This window comes from Seriola aureovittata, chromosome 20, assembly GCF_021018895.1.
Source record: "Seriola aureovittata isolate HTS-2021-v1 ecotype China chromosome 20, ASM2101889v1, whole genome shotgun sequence".
NCBI lineage: Eukaryota > Metazoa > Chordata > Actinopteri > Carangiformes > Carangidae > Seriola > Seriola aureovittata.
The window spans coordinates 21,398,055-21,415,165 of record NC_079383.1 but is presented as its reverse complement, the minus strand read 5'-3'; the positions used below and the strand labels follow the sequence as shown (position 1 = coordinate 21,415,165).

Here is a 17,111-nt window from a genome sequence, read left to right as displayed (position 1 = left end):
AATTCACAAATTCAGATTGAAATTAAATTATTGGATTATGTAGCTGGACATAACTTGATAGGACAAGAGTCTAATAAATTCCCCTTAGGCTTGATTGATTATCCTTCATAACTTGGATAGTCAAGTTTAATTTGTCATCTTGAATTTTTGTGTCTAAATCAAATCAATTTGAGCACTTTGATTTATTTGACTGGACTTTGAATAAAATCTGTTAAGTATCAGATGTGATTTTTATTGATTTTATTTTATCTCCTTTATTCATTTATTAGTTCATAAATTCAGACAGAAAAGTGTCAATACTATAAAACAACAACAAAAAAAACAACTTAAAATCAGGTTTATGAAATTGCACATCTTTCAATACAAAATGACCTTCTGGAAATTTCAAAAAAGGAAATTTGATGCACATCAAAGCAAAAATATTTACAAATTTAGTGTTATTTAACTTTCAAAACATTAAGTGTTCAACAAGCACATAAAGTTATTTTTACATCCTCATGAACAAAATAAAAATGTATTGAGAAAAAGATTAAAATACACGTATTACAAGTAGTCGGTTTGCTCCAATCACATCATTCATCAAAAGGAAACATTTTCACATAAATCTGAGCCTAATTTAGTACTTCCCTCTAGCCAAGGAGTTCAACATAAGTCTAATAACCAGTGATGCACAGAAAGAGGAGCCACATGTAGAGATTATTAAAAAAGAAAAAAAAAAATCAGGATTCATTATTTTCCAAGTCTACTCTCAAGATTCAACCCACTCCCACGAGACAAACGTCAGGGTGAAACTGAACAATTAGAGAGTCCCTACTTAGGCCGAGGGACTCAAGTGCTTTTATCTCAGTCTCTTCTGCAAAGTACATGATTAGTTTTGAGGCAGGAGCTGAATATGTGAACAGGGACTCCTGTGATCAAGAGTTAATTGTGAAGAGCCTGGTGGAGCCCCGAGGAGAGGAGGAATCCTCCAACCCGCTCTCTGACTCAACACTTGGACTCAGTTAAGTGGAGTTCACGGTTCACTTCATGCTGGATCAGGAGTACAGGCTCCAGTAGATGGTGTTGAAGAGCAGGTAGGACAGAGGGAAGGCCAGACGGGAGTACGAGTCGATCATGTAGCTGTTGCTCACCAGCAGGTCCACGTTTTCTCGCACTGATCGCTGCCGGCGGAGGCGAGTCCCCTCCGTGGGGCGAATGTCTGGGTTTTGGGTCGGGGTAGTGAGAGGGTCAGAGGTCGGGGTGGGCGCCACCCGGGAGAACGGGGTCAGCTCCATGTCATTATCGTGGAAGCAGCCGTCGAAGGCCATCGCCTGGCTGGCGTTGAAGGTGGACGGGATCTGGAACGGCAAAGAGAGTATTCAGAGGCAGAGAACATGCTGGAGATCGTACTGTGTTTATACACTCAAACACCGAACAATCCTTTATGCATGTTTATGAAATAATCAATAGCAGCTCTAGAATCAGCTTTTACCCACAGGCTCCAGGCTGCAGGCAGGAGGATGTGACTGGAGCGTTACCTGGTGTAATTCCTCTATTTAACCACTAGAGTGAGATGTGGTGCAAACTATGAGTTGTCTCCCTCCCTGTTTAGTCAGTGTGCTGCTGTGAGCTGACCTTCCCCCTCTTCATCTTCCTCATCTCCTCCAGAGTGGTGCAGTAGTTCACCGCCGCGTATTCGATGACAGACAGGAAGACAAACAGGAAGCTGGTCCACAGGTAGATGTCCACTGCTTTCACATATGACACCTGGACGACAAAGACACACACGCACGAATTCTCATGCACAACCGATGGACTGGATCCTCGGAGCTCATGTACTGTCGACATGCACAGAGGTGTACTGAACACAAACACAGCTGTTACCTGAGGCATGGAGGAGGACACTCCTGTGATGATGGTGGACATGGTGAGCACCGTGGTTATACCTGCAGGGAGAGGAGGCAGAGGTGTGTTTTTACATCAGATGTAACATGACCTCTGACCTTTAGTTCAGTTAGTTTGAGAGGAGTTTGGACTTTTTATGAAAAACCAAGATTATTTTCAACTGAGCAGTGTCTTTAGAAAGTCAAACCACAGATTCCTCTACCCCAAATCAGTCAAAAATTCATGTTGATGTAATGTTTGGTCTTACCCAGAGAGACTCGTGCAGGAACAGCCCTCCTGTCGATCCAGAAGGAGACCCAGGACAGCACCACCATCAGCATGGTGGGGAAGTACGTCTGCAGCATGAAGAAGAAGATGTGCCGCCGGAGGATGAAGTTGATGAACAGTCGATTGTACCAACCTGACAGAAAGAGACAGGGAGACACCCATCATTCACACCGAAGGAAAAAGAAAGACGGCTGAAACTGCTGCAGGGATCTGGCTCCCAGTCCGTGTCCCAGTTCATTCTTAAAGGTACTGGATTGGTTTGAGGTCAGAACCGCCAAGTTCTTCCAACCCAAACTGGGAAAACCATTTCCTTATGAACCTGGATTTGAAGCTTTTCTGGCGAGTGACTCCCTGAAACAACAGGCTGCATTTGCCTGTGGGTTCTGACCAGGTAATTTATTTCACCTTGTTTTATTTAAATACTTATTTATCCAAGAGCTGCACCGGGATCTACCCTCATTAAAACTAAGAGGCTTGAACCCCGATAAAGAGCACCAGACCAGAATTACACAAAAGTATGCGAACAGGAGTGTCCACATACCTTTGGCCATTTGGCATCCCTTTTGTAAACAGACACCTGAGCCCTTTCAGCATGAATTCAGGTTACTAAACTACACACACACACACATACACACACACACACACACACACACACACACCGGTGCTGCTGTAGAAAGCCAGGCCACTGGAGGCCTGGAAATGCTCAATGAAGAACTGTGACAAGACGATTTCATCCGTCCTCAGAGAGTCGTTCCCATTCTTCCAGTAAAGCATCAGGTCGTTCTCATTGTACGCATCTACACAGAGAGGGAGAGGGGGGGGGGGGGGGGGGGCAGAGAGGGGGAGAGAGGGGGGGGGGAGAGAGAGAGAGAGAGGGGGAGAGAGAGGGGGGGGGTGACATGGAAAACAGAGGAAAGATGAGAAGAGGTGACAGAGACTGGTTGGTGTTGTTGGCAGTCGTCTGAGGTCATCCACTGCAGCATGTTACACCATGATTTGAAAACATGAAGCTGTCAGCTGTTAGTGTTGTGTTTGCGTGCGTGTGTGTGTGTGTGCGTGCATGTGTGCATGCATGTGTGCGTGCGTGTGTGCGTGTGTCTTACAGCTCTCCAGCTCCAGTGAGCAGTTCTGTGTGTCCAGAGGGAAGCTGCTGAAGTCCATCGAGCAGAGAGCTGTAACAGTGACCCTGAAACACACACACACACACACACACACACACACACACACACACACACACCACTGTTATTCTTGCACTGCAGATAAACATTTGCCATGTCCTGCTAAGACCTTTTCTGCTGTTGCCAAGGAAACCAAGCTCAACTTTTCTCTCTCTCTCTCTCATATTTTTAATTTCAGCGTCCTCGTCCGGCCTCACATGTGTGAAACACATTTCTGTTGCCAACACCTGCAGAGGAGGAAAACAGTAGATGAAAGAATAAAGGGAAAATACAAACTACAAAGGTTTTTGAATCCGTCTGAGGGACGGTTGAATGACTGGAGCTGCAGAGCCTTCGCTTCTAGTCGGGTTTTAGTTTGACACCTTTGTCTCCAGGTCAAGAAATATCCAACAGGTGTTTGTGTTTCAGAAGGTCATGGTTGGGACTGATATTAATTGTGTCTTTCAGCTCGTTGTTTCTGTTTTAAGTGGTGACTGCAACTGGATAGCTGGTTGATCACACGGCCAAACAGCGGCAGGAGTGTGGCAAGCACGGCTGCCGGAATCAGGCCAGACTCTGGATGAATTGCGCCCCAGAATCGGACCCCACGTACACTGGTCTGATTCTGGATTGTTGACTCTCACCCAAACTGGCTGAAGTCTGCACCTCAAAAAAACCTGAAGAGACTCACGTCTGGTCCTCTAACAACAAATTCATTTAGATGGTCCTGGTCTTGCACAGTGGCACTGAAGCGTTGGGGTTCTTATGGACAAGTCGTTAAATTAAAACACAAAAAGCATCAATGCCGAGAACACGGAAACCATAAAACAGGATTTAGAGGACATCATCATTTTGACAGTAATCTCCTCAGTGTGTCTTTATGTGTAAACCTCCGTCTTTCACACAGTGTAACTCGATCTCGTTACCTGACGCTGTAGAGGATGTTTCCGTCGGGGTAAACCCGCAGCATGATGTTCTCCATGGTGGTGTCGTGGATGAAGGAGCGTTTGGAGTGGACGAAGAAGACGTCGGGAACCCAGATCTTCTTCACCAGGCGAGAGTCGAACGTCCTGCTCTGGTTGTTGCGGGACGGAAACGCCAGGCGCTCGTCTTTCCAGTAGTGGCGCAGGTAGAGAGTCATGGTGAAGTCCTGCAAGACACAGCAATCTGACCGTCACCGAGCAGAAACCTGCAACAACTTCATCTCTCTGCTCTTTAGTAATTGAGCTCGTCTTTCCTCAACTTTAACTTTCCTACTTTTGGTTCGTCTTGTTTTGTTCGTTCTGCAGTTTTATTGCCCTTTAAATTGTGAATTTGAATAAAATAATTCTAAATAAATAACAGAATTAACAAAGGATTCAATCTTATGTTTTTAAACTTTATGTAAACACATTTTCCTGATGAGCTGATTCATGTTTCTGAGTAATTTGATGTTTAAATCGGCCATTTTTTCCCACATAAGTCTCTAACATTGTGTCCGTCTTGTGTTGGGAGCTAAAAACGTTTCTGATCTGGTGTCAGATGGACGACATGGACATTCTTCTGCAGCTGAGGAACGGACCACATGCAGGTTTTCACTGTTCCAGTCCAGACTCCCGGGACAACTCCCTCCTCCTCACCATTTATCTCTCTCGGTCGGAGGAACTTGGTGAAGCACTTGGAGGTGAAGTGGCCGGCTGAGTTGAAAGCGGAGCCACCGAGAGGTCAGAAACCAGATGAAAGGGACGGACAGGAAGTGATTTCAGCGCTCGCCTTGATTCAGATTTTTTAGCACCACGATCTTTTTAAACCCTCTGAACTTTCAGCTCATATTTAACAATTAGTAGTAAATGGAAAAAGACTTTCACAAGTGCAGTTTCAAACTAAATAACGCAAAAATTAAAACAGAGAAACAACAGTATTTCAAGCAGTTTCAATCAGATTTAAAAAGTGGTTTTGTTCCCCAGTGAGTGGAAAGCACAAATTTAAAAATGACCTGCAGATATATCAACAAACATGAATATAATACAAGTTAAGATAAAAAATATTTAATAACAACTGAAGCTTTTAATCTGTTTCTCTGTTGAATTTCTGCCCTTAAAGAAACACTGAGGAGTTCAGGGAGAGATCAGTTTCTGCACCACATGAACCGGCGCACAGGAAGCGACTGAAGTCTTTCTTGTTTTACCAGTCGTCTAATGTGGGACGAGCTGAGAATGAAGGTTCAGTGGTTTCTCACCATGTTGACCTCGGAGATGCTGTCGATGCTCTCCACCTGCACGTCGATGCCCACAGGGATGGCTGCACCTGAAACAACAACGGTCTGAGTTTGTTTCTGAGATGTTCAGTCTGAGGTCAAAACCTTTGAGCTGCAGAAACTCATTCGTGCTCCATTTGCACTTTTGACACTTTGCATCTTGTATTTCGGATCATGAAACTACAAATGGCTGATTAACAATGTCAACTGTCGTTTTACATTTCAGACAATATTTGATCAATTTGTCAGCTGTAGCTTGCATATAAAATTGTATATAATTTTATATATTAAAGGCAATGAGGCTATTTTAATCTACAGCATCAGAAACCTGCTTCATCAGTTTCAGTCGCAGTTGTTTCAGAATCTTTTTCCACCTTAACATTAAAAAATATACAAACATTTCAAATCAAAATGATCTAAAACTCAACGTCAGGATGTTAAATTCCATCTTTCAGCTTCACTCTGTAACAACGTTTGTCGTGGCCTCCTGCTCGCCGCAACATCAACATCTGTCTTCAGCCGCCTCCACCCCCCCTCATTAGCTGATTAAGGTTATTTGACCGCTGAACCTGAACAACATGATCTAGTGCAAAGAGAGTAGAAACAGCTAAACAACACAAATCCCCCTCCCAAAAAAAACAAGCTTCAGTCACGGCGGTTCCCCCCCCCTCCTCTTTGCTGCTCCGCCTCCTCACAGCAAACGTGACCTGGCAGAAGAGTTTGGAGGAGGAGGTTTCCAGGACGTCTGTCCGGCCTGAGGCCAAACCGTGACGATGTCTGGTGGTCTCGTTCTTTCCTAAAACTCTGCTCGGCTGATTATAGGATTCATCCACCGCGGCGGCCTGCAGACTTAAAAAGCTCATTCCTGCCTCAACCACAATCATCAGCAGTGATTTCACCAGCGTCTTAAACTTTCCCGTCTGTGACACTTGCTGCGTGTTCGCTGGAGTCAGTGTTAAGAGTTTAACAATGAGGGGAATGCACTGGAGGAATGATGATGACTGACAGCTTACAGAACCAGGTGCCTAAACCAGGTCTGACCTTTGAACTTTACTCACTTTAACTGGTTTAGCTGATTTGCACTCAGCAATTATATGTAACCTAAACATTTAAAAGTATTATTCTTCAACCGAACATAAACCAATTTAAAGCAACAAAAAACACAAAATAAGGGGTGAATTGATTTCAAAATAAAGCTCCATCTGTCTACAGATACAGGTAGAATTATATTGAAAACATTTACTCAAGTACAATCTTGACTTACTTGTACTTAAGTTACTAGTTACTTTTTTTTACATTAAAACATCCATTAATATAATAAAGATTTACCCACATTGATTATCTACAATATTAAAATGCTCTTACATGTCTTTGTTAGTGATAAAAACAGAACAATATAATATTCTGTGATAACACAACACTATTATTCTGCAGGATTAGTACTTTTATTTATTATTTTTCTTTGTTTTTATTTTCTTTTATTGTTTTTATTTTGAGTAATTTATCTGCATGTCTGTAGCCTGTTTAAAGCACTTTGTAATCTCTGATATTGATAAATAAACTTTATCATTATCATTATTATTAATAAATATTTCCTGACATGGCTCTAACCTTAAACCTCAACAGTTTTCAAAGCAGCAGAAGTTTTGTCAAAAGCTCAAATTCAAATGCAGGAGTTAAAGGAGGCAGTTTGTTTTAATCCTATTGATTCAGGTTCTGATGAAATCAACGGTTTGATTAATTTTGACTCTGATCGATTTTCTGTGGAAACACTGTTTTTTGTTATTTTATTTTGCTCAAGATAAAGCGAACGCCGTTTGACCTAAAAATCCAAAAACCATGTCTGCTGGTTTAGAAACACACACACACACACACACACACACACACACACACACACACACACACACAGGTCTGGGTTTGATTGTGACCTGTGTCTGGATGTGGTTTACCGGGTTACATTCCTGTATTCACCCTCAAGGACGGAGAAAAAAAGAAACACACATTCTTTAAAGTGTGTGTGTGTGTGTGTGTTGTTTGTGTGTGTGTGTGTGTGTGTGTGTTGTTTGTGTGGACCTGGATGTAAAGTGTGTTACTTCCACTTGAATGTTAACAGCTCGACAAACACTTTATTTAATGAAGTTCATCTGACAGCCGGGACCATAAAGCTCCTGCGGCTCGGCTTTGTCTCCGTCTGACTCGTAAAAAACGACCAGCAGCAGCAGCGGCGCAGACTCAACATTGAGCGTAACCACGGCAACGACTGCCGCCGGTGGGAAAAAACCTGAAACAGAAGGTCACGCTCTCTCTCGCTCACTCGCTCTCCCCTTTACTGTTTTCCTTTTCCCCAGGTCACACCCAGTTAAAGCATGAGGTTGGCGTTTTATAGCCGCACACGTGCAAAAGGAGGTGAAGTCCAGCTCTCCAGGTTTATATGACGAACACATGCGACACATTCACTGTCCACCCAAAGGCTTTCTCATTTGCTGTTTGAAATAAAATGGAAGGACGGGTAAGTAACAAGCCTTAAAACCGACATGATGCTGTTCCGTGGAAACGAAACAATTCAGGAAGGGAAACTTGAAACTTGAAAGATTTGTTTGCAATGCATCTTCTGTCCTGTGACTGTCTGCCCAGCATCACGAGGCGCAGATTAGGGCCCGCATTTCCTGTCTCTCTACACTTTCCCTGTTAAATAATCAGAGGTAAGTCAGAGATCTGGCGCCAGGATACCGACAGCAGTGAGTCTGACCATCGAAGGAACAGAGAGACCTGCAGGGTCCAAAACTGAGGAAGCACACTCCCTGCAATCACTCCCTGCAAGCACAGCTTCCCTCTTCATATCGCACCATGAATAAAACTAAACCCAACAGCAGTCGTCTCCACATCACAGGTTTTCCAGCTGCACCTGTTTCACCTTCTGGTCTAACGGAGCACGAACACAAACTGCACAAACTGTCTGTGGACCCAACAGTGGATATTCTGTCTGGATGCTGATGTAAACAGGTTCCTGAGTCATTATTGTGAAGCCTTTTTTCTTTTCTGGCAGCTCTGGTACAAAGCAGGAGACCGGAGGGAAGACGGTTCCTGCTCAGCCTGTTCCACCAACGGAGAACATCAGTAAACAGCATCAGGTGGTTCTGATTATTAGATAATGTCTTTAACGAGGTCAGTTGTCTTGATTGACAGCTTAAATTGGTGTTTTCTTGGTGTCAGTGAATCAGAGCTGCTGACTCTTCTGCCTGAGGACTTTGCAAAGTTGAAGTGAGGACATGTGTTTTTTGCATTTTCCTGAACGTGCTCTGAGAGATACGGCTTTAAAAAGACAGCAAAAGTTTGTTGTTTGAATTCCTGTGTGTCGCACATTTTGACGTGCAAGTCACCAAATCCAGCTCTGGACTTTTATTTGGGTAAATCTACAACATCCCAGTGAGTGAGATGCAGCAGACTTACCTCAATCTTGCAGCTTTAAGGTCATGCTTTTTTAAATTTATTTTTGGTCCCTAAATATTTGTGTGCTCAGCATTTCAGAACGAGTCGTTTAATCCCCGAACACATCGCTGCAGACGGATCAGTTCATGCAGTCATAAGCAGCATGATGCAGCTTTAAGGTCGCAGGATTGTTTGTGTGCAGCCTCCACCGTCGCCACATGACGCTGCGACCCGACTCTCCGTCGCCTCCAGACGAAGGAGGGGAAGAGGTGAGAGGGGAGGGGGATTTAGAGGTCACTCTCCGGGCGTCTTTTGGAGAACATGAACGTCAGCTCCGCTACACGAGCCAGACTGAGTCAGCCCGGGCGGCTCGGCCCTGAAGCGCCGTAATGTAATGAAAGCTCTCCTCTGCCAGAGGACTCAAGTGTCTGTATGTTTTTCTCCAGCCCACGCACACACACAGACTTTAACCTTTAAATGACCACACACACACACACACACACACACACACACACACACACACACACACACACAAACACACACACACACACACACAAACACACACACACACACACACACAAACCAGTGGGTTTCCACATACTGCATATAACGCTTGCTTTACATCACAGCTGACCAGTTTGGAAATGATATATTTTTGACTTTGGGATGCAGCTTTCCTGCAGTCGCTGCGTTCCAGGTTCATGTTTGGAAATTTAAAGCAGAAAACCTGCAAACTAAAGGCGTGGATATCAGAAGATGTGGGAATTTCCCAGCAGGCTTTGGACATCAGTGTCTCGTCGGAAAGAAAATCGAGTCGACGTCAAAACTCGACGGTGACTGACTGACACTGAGGCGTTAAGGAGGCGTTTAGAAGACGCTGAGTTATGCTCACGACTAAAGGGTTTGGAGGAGGTTGGATTTTTTAAATAACACAATGTCAAATTAAACGTCGGCAGGTCCTGAAATTTGGTCACATCTTTTATTCGTACGAACAATCCAGAAAATAAACATAGAATAAAAGGACAAACGATCAACACAGCTGAAAATATATAAATAAATAGACAGATAAATTAAATTAAATTAAAAGCCAGACTAATAAACTAAATGTCATGAAATGATGAATAAGAAAAATAAATTTTTTGAGTTTTGGGATTGAAAGCTGCTGAAAATCTCCACATACAAGTTTTACTTTGTCCGAAAAGGCGTCAGTTGTTTTCCAGATAGAAGGATGGAGAAGCAGCTTTTATTCTGGTGGTCACCAAACTCACCGTTATCAGCTGCTCTTTAAGCCGCCAAACCCGTTTTTATTTACGACAGGAACGGCTCCTGCCAATCAGAGTCGAGACCGGTTACCTGAAACTGGAGCCAGCGAAGGTCACACAGCGAGGAGCTCAGGCCAAGATATACCAGCGTTTGGCAGGTCACCAGCTGAACCAACGCAGGCCCTGCTGGTAAATCAATTACGAGCACTTGGCATTCGTGACGCGTAACGGCGACGTGGAGGGAGGGAGCGGAGGAGTTCCTGATGTGGAGTTTATGGCCAAAGTTTGTAGGGATTAATTTAAGTTTACAGACGTCCTTTAAAAAAAGGTTGACCTCAATGACGAGTCCTCAACACATGCAAGACATAACAAGAAATGTCACATGGTGTATTTCTGGACTCGAGCAGGGGATGGTTTTGATTCTTCAGCTTCTACACATTTATAAACACACACACACACACACACACACACACAAACAAACACAAACACACACACACACACACACACACACACAGAGGAGCTATAGGCTTATCTAGGGCAGGAAAAAGCTGCGATTTCCCTCCACGTCGATGTAAAATTATAGTGCGTGGAAATGCCGCAGGGCCGTGGGGCAGACAGTGGTGCTTTGGGGCAGGACCACAGAGACGCCAGGGACCGTATCGACAGAGGACGCAGAGGGAGATACGGTGCCAACAAGGAGCGTTTACTGTATTCACGTACGCTCCAGAGGAACTTGTACTTCACCTTTGATTTAAGGCGACTTCAAACTTCGACTTCATAATTTTAAAGATGTAAATTAAGCTTTTATTGTTTCAAGTGACTAATCACTTTAAACGTCTTATCCTGTCTTTTATTTTGAAGTGTTGATCCATAATTAGATATAAAAACCATCTCAGTGTAGTTTTACATCTCCTCTCTCAGGCTTCTCTCTGGAGCTCTAGTAACAACAGGTCAATGAGCCAATCAGAAGAGAGGAGGCTCTGAGCCTCTCTTCTGATTGGCTGACTGTTTTCTGACTGATCAAATGAAAATATAGCAGATTTCAGGTAAAAACACTCAGAGAAACCAAATCCTGTAAAGGTTTGGATGGTGGGTCCAGGTGGGCGGGGCTTGGTGACTGCTTTGTTGTGACATCACAAAGTTCCAGAAGTCCTGACGGCTGGTTTTAAGGCTCAGTTTCTGAATACAGGCTGTGTGCATTTCTCTGTGGACTGAGGCTTTGATACTTTCACAGTATTAATATAGAAGCTAGAGCTGATCTATAATCACACTACACATGGACACAGACCTTTAGACTGGAGGACAAATTATTGTCTCTCTAAAAATATGATGCTTTGTTCTCCAGTAATCCAAAGAGGAAATGAACTGAAGAAAGTAAGAGGACACTTGTGACATCTAACAGGAAGCTTTTAGATCTGGTGGCGGAGGTACGTCCAGGATTTCCCGTCTGAAGTGGAGGCACTCATCGTGAGTCAGTTTTGATAAAGAGCTCCAGGGTTCAGTTTTGAGGATTTTCATGTTTCCATATGTTTTAAAGAAAGAAAGGAAGAGTATGTCATCACCAGAAAAATGACGGCATTGTCCTTTGTTCCAAAACTTAAAACGACCTGTGTTTACAGTTTCATGACAGTGGAGCTTTTGATCTCAGGTCAGGGTCGGAGATCAGGGCGGGTCCAGCGCCAGGTCGTACCAACGGTCGACGCTTCTTGTAACCGCGGCCTTGATCCTTGTCAACAATCAGAGGTAATCAGGCCGCTGTGGTGCTGCCAACTCACACGGCTCTGGCAATAAAAACCTGGCGAGGTTCCTGGTTGGCCAATCGCAGGTGCGAGGGCACATTCCTGGCTGATGACTCATGGATTATTTCCTCTGTTTACCTTGATAAAATAGTTGCCGTCGTGATAACTTTGACGACATGGAATTTTGGCATCTGATAAAACCTCAAACTACAAACATATCTACGACTCAAACCTGATTATATTTCACTATCGTACCAGAACCTGAGACAACACGCCCCCACGAACGCAGCCCGCTCTACGCTCCGAGCGCCCGTCACCTGAACCCAGAAGTTTTAGCTCCAGCAGTTGGAGCAAAACTGAACCCCAGAAGCGTCAGATAAGAAATGATAGATAGTTATATTTATTAACTTTTTATAACAGTCATTTCTTTGGGGGGACGATGAGGAAACGTTTTAAATTCATAAATCTGCAAAGCCGGACGTCAACGCTGAACGTATCTGCAAAACATTCTCTGATCTTGTGTTTTTAATTGTTTAAGCAACTCAAAGAGATAAACATGAAAAACACTGAGAGGTTAAATGTTTGTGTGTGATGTGTTTTTAATATTTAACCGTTGTCATCAAGCCATCAACCATCCAGCTCGTTCCTGAGAGAAATTCTGGGAAAAGTTGCATTTTGGGTAATTTTTTTCCTCACAACAAGAAGATTAATCAGTTTAATGCTGAATGTAAAATCTGTAGTGTAGAAAAAACTATATTTTCCAATAAAATATTGTGAAGAAAAATCAAGAGTCTCTCAAAAGTGGAAACACCAGAGTGAACGAAGCTCTTCATTGAAACACACAGATGTTTGTATTTACGGCTCTGCACGTATATCTCATTACGACCTTTTAGTTCATACACTTAATCCTCTGAACGGCCCGTTATAAAAGCATTTATCATCGCTGCGTGATTCATGTGTCTGCGTGCGTGTATTGTTGAGCGTCTGATCGCCATGATCTTCGCTGCAGACGTCAGTTTGTTTCCCACCCCTCCATCTGCTCCAGACCTGGAATATAATCCAGATTAATGCACACGAATCCCCCCGACTCTCACACACACACACACACACACACACACACACACACACACACACACTGAGGCACTCATCATATTGCAAAAAACACACACAGGGACACACAATCACATTTGAGTGAGCACACGGAGTCCCACTGTATTTCAAATGCATTAATGCTCACACACACACACACACACACATGCACACAAACACCCGTGCTGCCACACACACTCATGTAATCTGGGTCAGCGTTGGCGATTTTTTGGGGATTGGCACAGCCATTGTCTGAGTGACCCAGTGCCCATCATCACATCATCGAACCGCCGCCGCATCATCAGCGCCGGGCCGGGAGAGATTTTCTGTGTTAGACGATGTGTGAGTGAGTGGATTAAATCAACAGGGATCAGAGATGGAATGAGGTGTGTGTGTGTGTGTGTGTGTGTGTGTGTGTGTGTGTGTGTATGTGTGTGTGTGTGTGTGTGTGTGTGTGTATGTCTCACCTCCGAAGCCGGGTCTCATGGCGAAGTCGTGCTCCTCGATCCTCAGCAGCTGTTCACTCTTTATTAGCAGCGTTTTGGTGCTGTCCTGCTTTTTCAGTTTGTAGTCAATACGTCTACTGAAACCACAGAAACACACACACACACACACACACACACACGCGCACACACAAGGTCACAAGGTGTTGAGTAATTAATTGGTATATTGAGGCTTTAATTGCAGGTTCTGATTAGAGAAAACACAATTCTCTCTCTCTCTCCCTCTCTCTCTCTCCTGCTGCCAAAAATCACATAACCTTAATCGAAGGCGTGGCACGGCGCCACGAACAAACAAACACACGTGCACGCGTACACACATGCGTGCACGTCCTCTACCTCACACACAAAGCGTGTCGTTATGTTCCAAAACAATCCTCAGCCGCGGTGCTGCTGCACGACCCACAAACACCAGCTGCTTGGAGAGCGTTGCTCCAATTTATACTACATTTCCCATGAGCCCCCTGTCTCTCGACCTTTATATTACAGTCCTGAATCTTGTTTACCATCTAATTCAACAGATCTATGAATTGAATCAAAATTTTGTTACTTTTTGTTTAGTGGAAAACATGAGAAAAATCACAACCTATAAAGAACTACAACTCCCTTTTACTTCCATCATGTAAAGCTGATTGACGCCATGACGCGAATCCTGGTCGTCTTGCAAGTATCACACAGAAACACTAATTTAAACTGTTTCGTGATGATGATGCTGTAAATCTTCCTCCTCTATACTTCTACCTAAGTCACTGAATCACTACATTTCCCAGAATGCATTTCCAATCACCAGAGAAGGAGCTAGAGCAGGACTAAGGCTGCAATCATTTGATATGTTGCGAAGGAATTTGGACTCATGATTTTAATATTTCTTTTGAGTCAAATCTACTTTCTTGGTTTTTCCAGAGCTTTCAGCTGTGACCTTCTTCAGCAGGTGTCGTGGAGCTCGTTCAGTCGTTGTCACGTGACCTAAGTGTGGAAGTTTGGTCACGTATATGGACCGTGGTATTTGGCTGAAAGATCTTTGGAGAAACTTCTGCTGCTTGAAGTTTGAAAGTGACGTCACGTGACTGACAGTCTGTGTGCCGCAGCAGAACACGCCAAGAAATGCAAAGTGCGCAGCAGCTTGTCAGCAGCGTGTGAGTGTGTTTGAGTGATGCCGTCCTCACACAACATTAAAACAAACACAGTCTAAAGTTAAATAAACTATAAACTGCTGTGTGTATGTCCGACATTCAACCAGGGAAACCCCGACCAGACGACTTCCAGGACGCAGAAGGTGTAATTACAGCCTCTCTGCTGCAATACATGCTGCACTGTGTGTGTGTGTGTGTGTGTGTGTGTGTGTGTGTGTGTGTGTGTGTGTGTGTGTGTGTGGGAGGTGGGGTAAACACACACACAGTGCACAGGTGAGCATGTAGCGGTAAGAGCGATAAAAGCCGCTGGATGAAAAGCCTCTTTGAAAGTCACACACCTTGACGCAAACAAAGACACACACACACACACACACACACACACACACACACATCCAACAACATGCCCCCCCCCCACACACACACACACACACGCAGACACACACACACACACATTTGTTCCTCTGTTATTGTGAGGTCACAAATTTTAATTGAGCCAAATCCCATTTTCCATAATCCGTTAAATTAACCTCGAATCAAACGTCACAATCCCCCAAAACAAAACACGTCTAACACTAATCTCAAACCTGAAGCCAGTTTAAAGAACTCAACTTAACACTAAACCAGAACCAGATCCTGAACCAGAACCAGAACAGGTTTAACGTGTCCAAAGTTTGAGTTTTTTTTTGAAAAATACTTCAAATCTTTATGTTGTTCTGAGAAACTTTGGTCCTCATAAAGATAGAAGAACTACACAACACACACACACACACACACACACACACACACACACAGATATCACATTCATCTGTAGAGATGCAGTAACTCTAATTATTTGTGATTGCACCTTTAGCTGCTTCAGTTTCAGGCTCCTGGTTTTGTGCACGCTGCGTTTATAACAACAACAACAACAAGAGGAAACACTTCAAATAGAGTATTTTCATTGAACAGGTAACTCTGTGTGTGTTACCTGAGCTGTGACATTACACAGTGGATCAAGGTTAAACGGTTATATACTGTTATCTCACTGTTGCCACACACACACACACATTAATGACTGAGCAGTAAAGTCGGACGTTTACTGCCCATGAACGACTCAGTTCACTGTCGTCAGGTCGAATACGAGGCTGTTAATAATCATTACAACATGTAGATCAGAGCGTACACCTTTTTCTGATTTTACTATTTATATGTTTCAATATCAATATTTTCAAAACCTACTTTTTTCCAAATATCTTTATACGTTTTATTTAAAGTTTAAAATTCTCAACTTCTAACTTCTTTAATCCCGGAAGCTAAATCCACTGTGAGGAAATAAAAGTATTAAAATGTAATTCTGCTGAAATACAGAAGAAAAAAGAAGAGCAACAAATCACTTTTACATTTCTTCGGTATTATCAAATCCACATGTTTCCAGATGTTGCAGTCTTGGCGACAAAAGGCGGATCAGGTCAGCTGCTTAGTCACTTGTATCTCTGTCCAGTTTAGCAGCTACGTGTCCGAGCCACAGCAACACTCCTTTTCAGTATCGTGTGTTTCCAGTTTCATTCAATTATACTTTTTTTTCCTGATTGAAATGGAAGAAATCTTGGAATTTAATGATTTCAATCATAAATTAGCGAGTTTTTTTACACATGCTGAATGTGGAGCTCAGAGTCGGACAGATGTGGCACATTTAAGTCTTTTTCTAAAAGGTGTAATAACTAATGTTAGACTAAAACTTTGAGACTAAATAACCTCCACGTTCAGACGTATCTTCAGTCAGAAGGAGCAACTTATTATTTCTCTCTTTCTCTTCTGTGATTCCCTCATTTTCTACCAGTATTTTATTTTACTTTATTATAAAGTGTTGATGAATTTTTGGTTTTCGGACTGAACTCAAACACAACTCGCTCACAGTTGCTCTGGACTGAAGCTGCATTCATTTATTCATTCGTTCGTTCGTTCATTCTTTCCAGCAGAAGTTCCAGGAAAAGTTTGGCTGCTAAACAAATAAAACCTGTGTGAGGAGCAAACTCTGGCTAAAGGCTGAAATATTTTCATCCTGACCGGATCCGCCCTGCGCTGTGACTAATAGAAAAGGGAGAACGCTGCTGTGAGCTCACTACTCAAGGTGAAATAATCTGGAAGTGGAAGTTGTTCAGTGTCATCTCAAGGTCATCGCGACATTTTCTTTTTAAAAACACCAAACCAAGAAAGTACGGAACTGAAATGTTCCTCACAAAAAAAGCGCTCTGGTTTTTAAAGGAAGTGAAAGCGACTATGGGAACCTGGTGCCACGTCAAGCTCAGCTGTTTACAAACTGCAGTTTAATTTGTGCTGCTCATGATTTTCAGACACAAGCTGGTTCAACTCAAATACATAAATAACTAATGTTCAGATGCTGCAGTGGAAAGAAGAGACACTGGAGATTACGAC

The 17,111-nt window shown here is 43.3% G+C and overlaps 1 protein-coding gene across 3 annotated transcripts in view; it reads right to left on the bottom strand.

Moving 5' to 3' along the window:
* Positions 1–225: 225 nt before the first annotated feature.
* LOC130161415 (gamma-aminobutyric acid receptor subunit rho-3-like) overlaps positions 226–17,111 on the bottom strand; it is a 27,739-nt gene continuing 10,853 nt past the window's right edge. For 2 of the 3 annotated variants that reach the window (XM_056364697.1, XM_056364696.1), the window contains 9 exons: positions 13,531–13,646; positions 5,527–5,594; positions 4,235–4,458; positions 3,255–3,337; positions 2,811–2,948; positions 2,132–2,284; positions 1,864–1,925; positions 1,615–1,746; positions 226–1,337 (listed from right to left, as the gene is read on the bottom strand). In XM_056364697.1, the coding sequence (XP_056220672.1) occupies positions 1,035–1,337; positions 1,615–1,746; positions 1,864–1,925; positions 2,132–2,284; positions 2,811–2,948; positions 3,255–3,337; positions 4,235–4,458; positions 5,527–5,594; positions 13,531–13,646 (1,279 nt within the window). In that variant the 3' untranslated portion in view covers positions 226–1,034. The remainder of the gene's footprint in view (positions 1,338–1,614; positions 1,747–1,863; positions 1,926–2,131; positions 2,285–2,810; positions 2,949–3,254; positions 3,338–4,234; positions 4,459–5,526; positions 5,595–13,530; positions 13,647–17,111) is intronic. The other variant, XM_056364698.1, reaches the window with a different exon arrangement.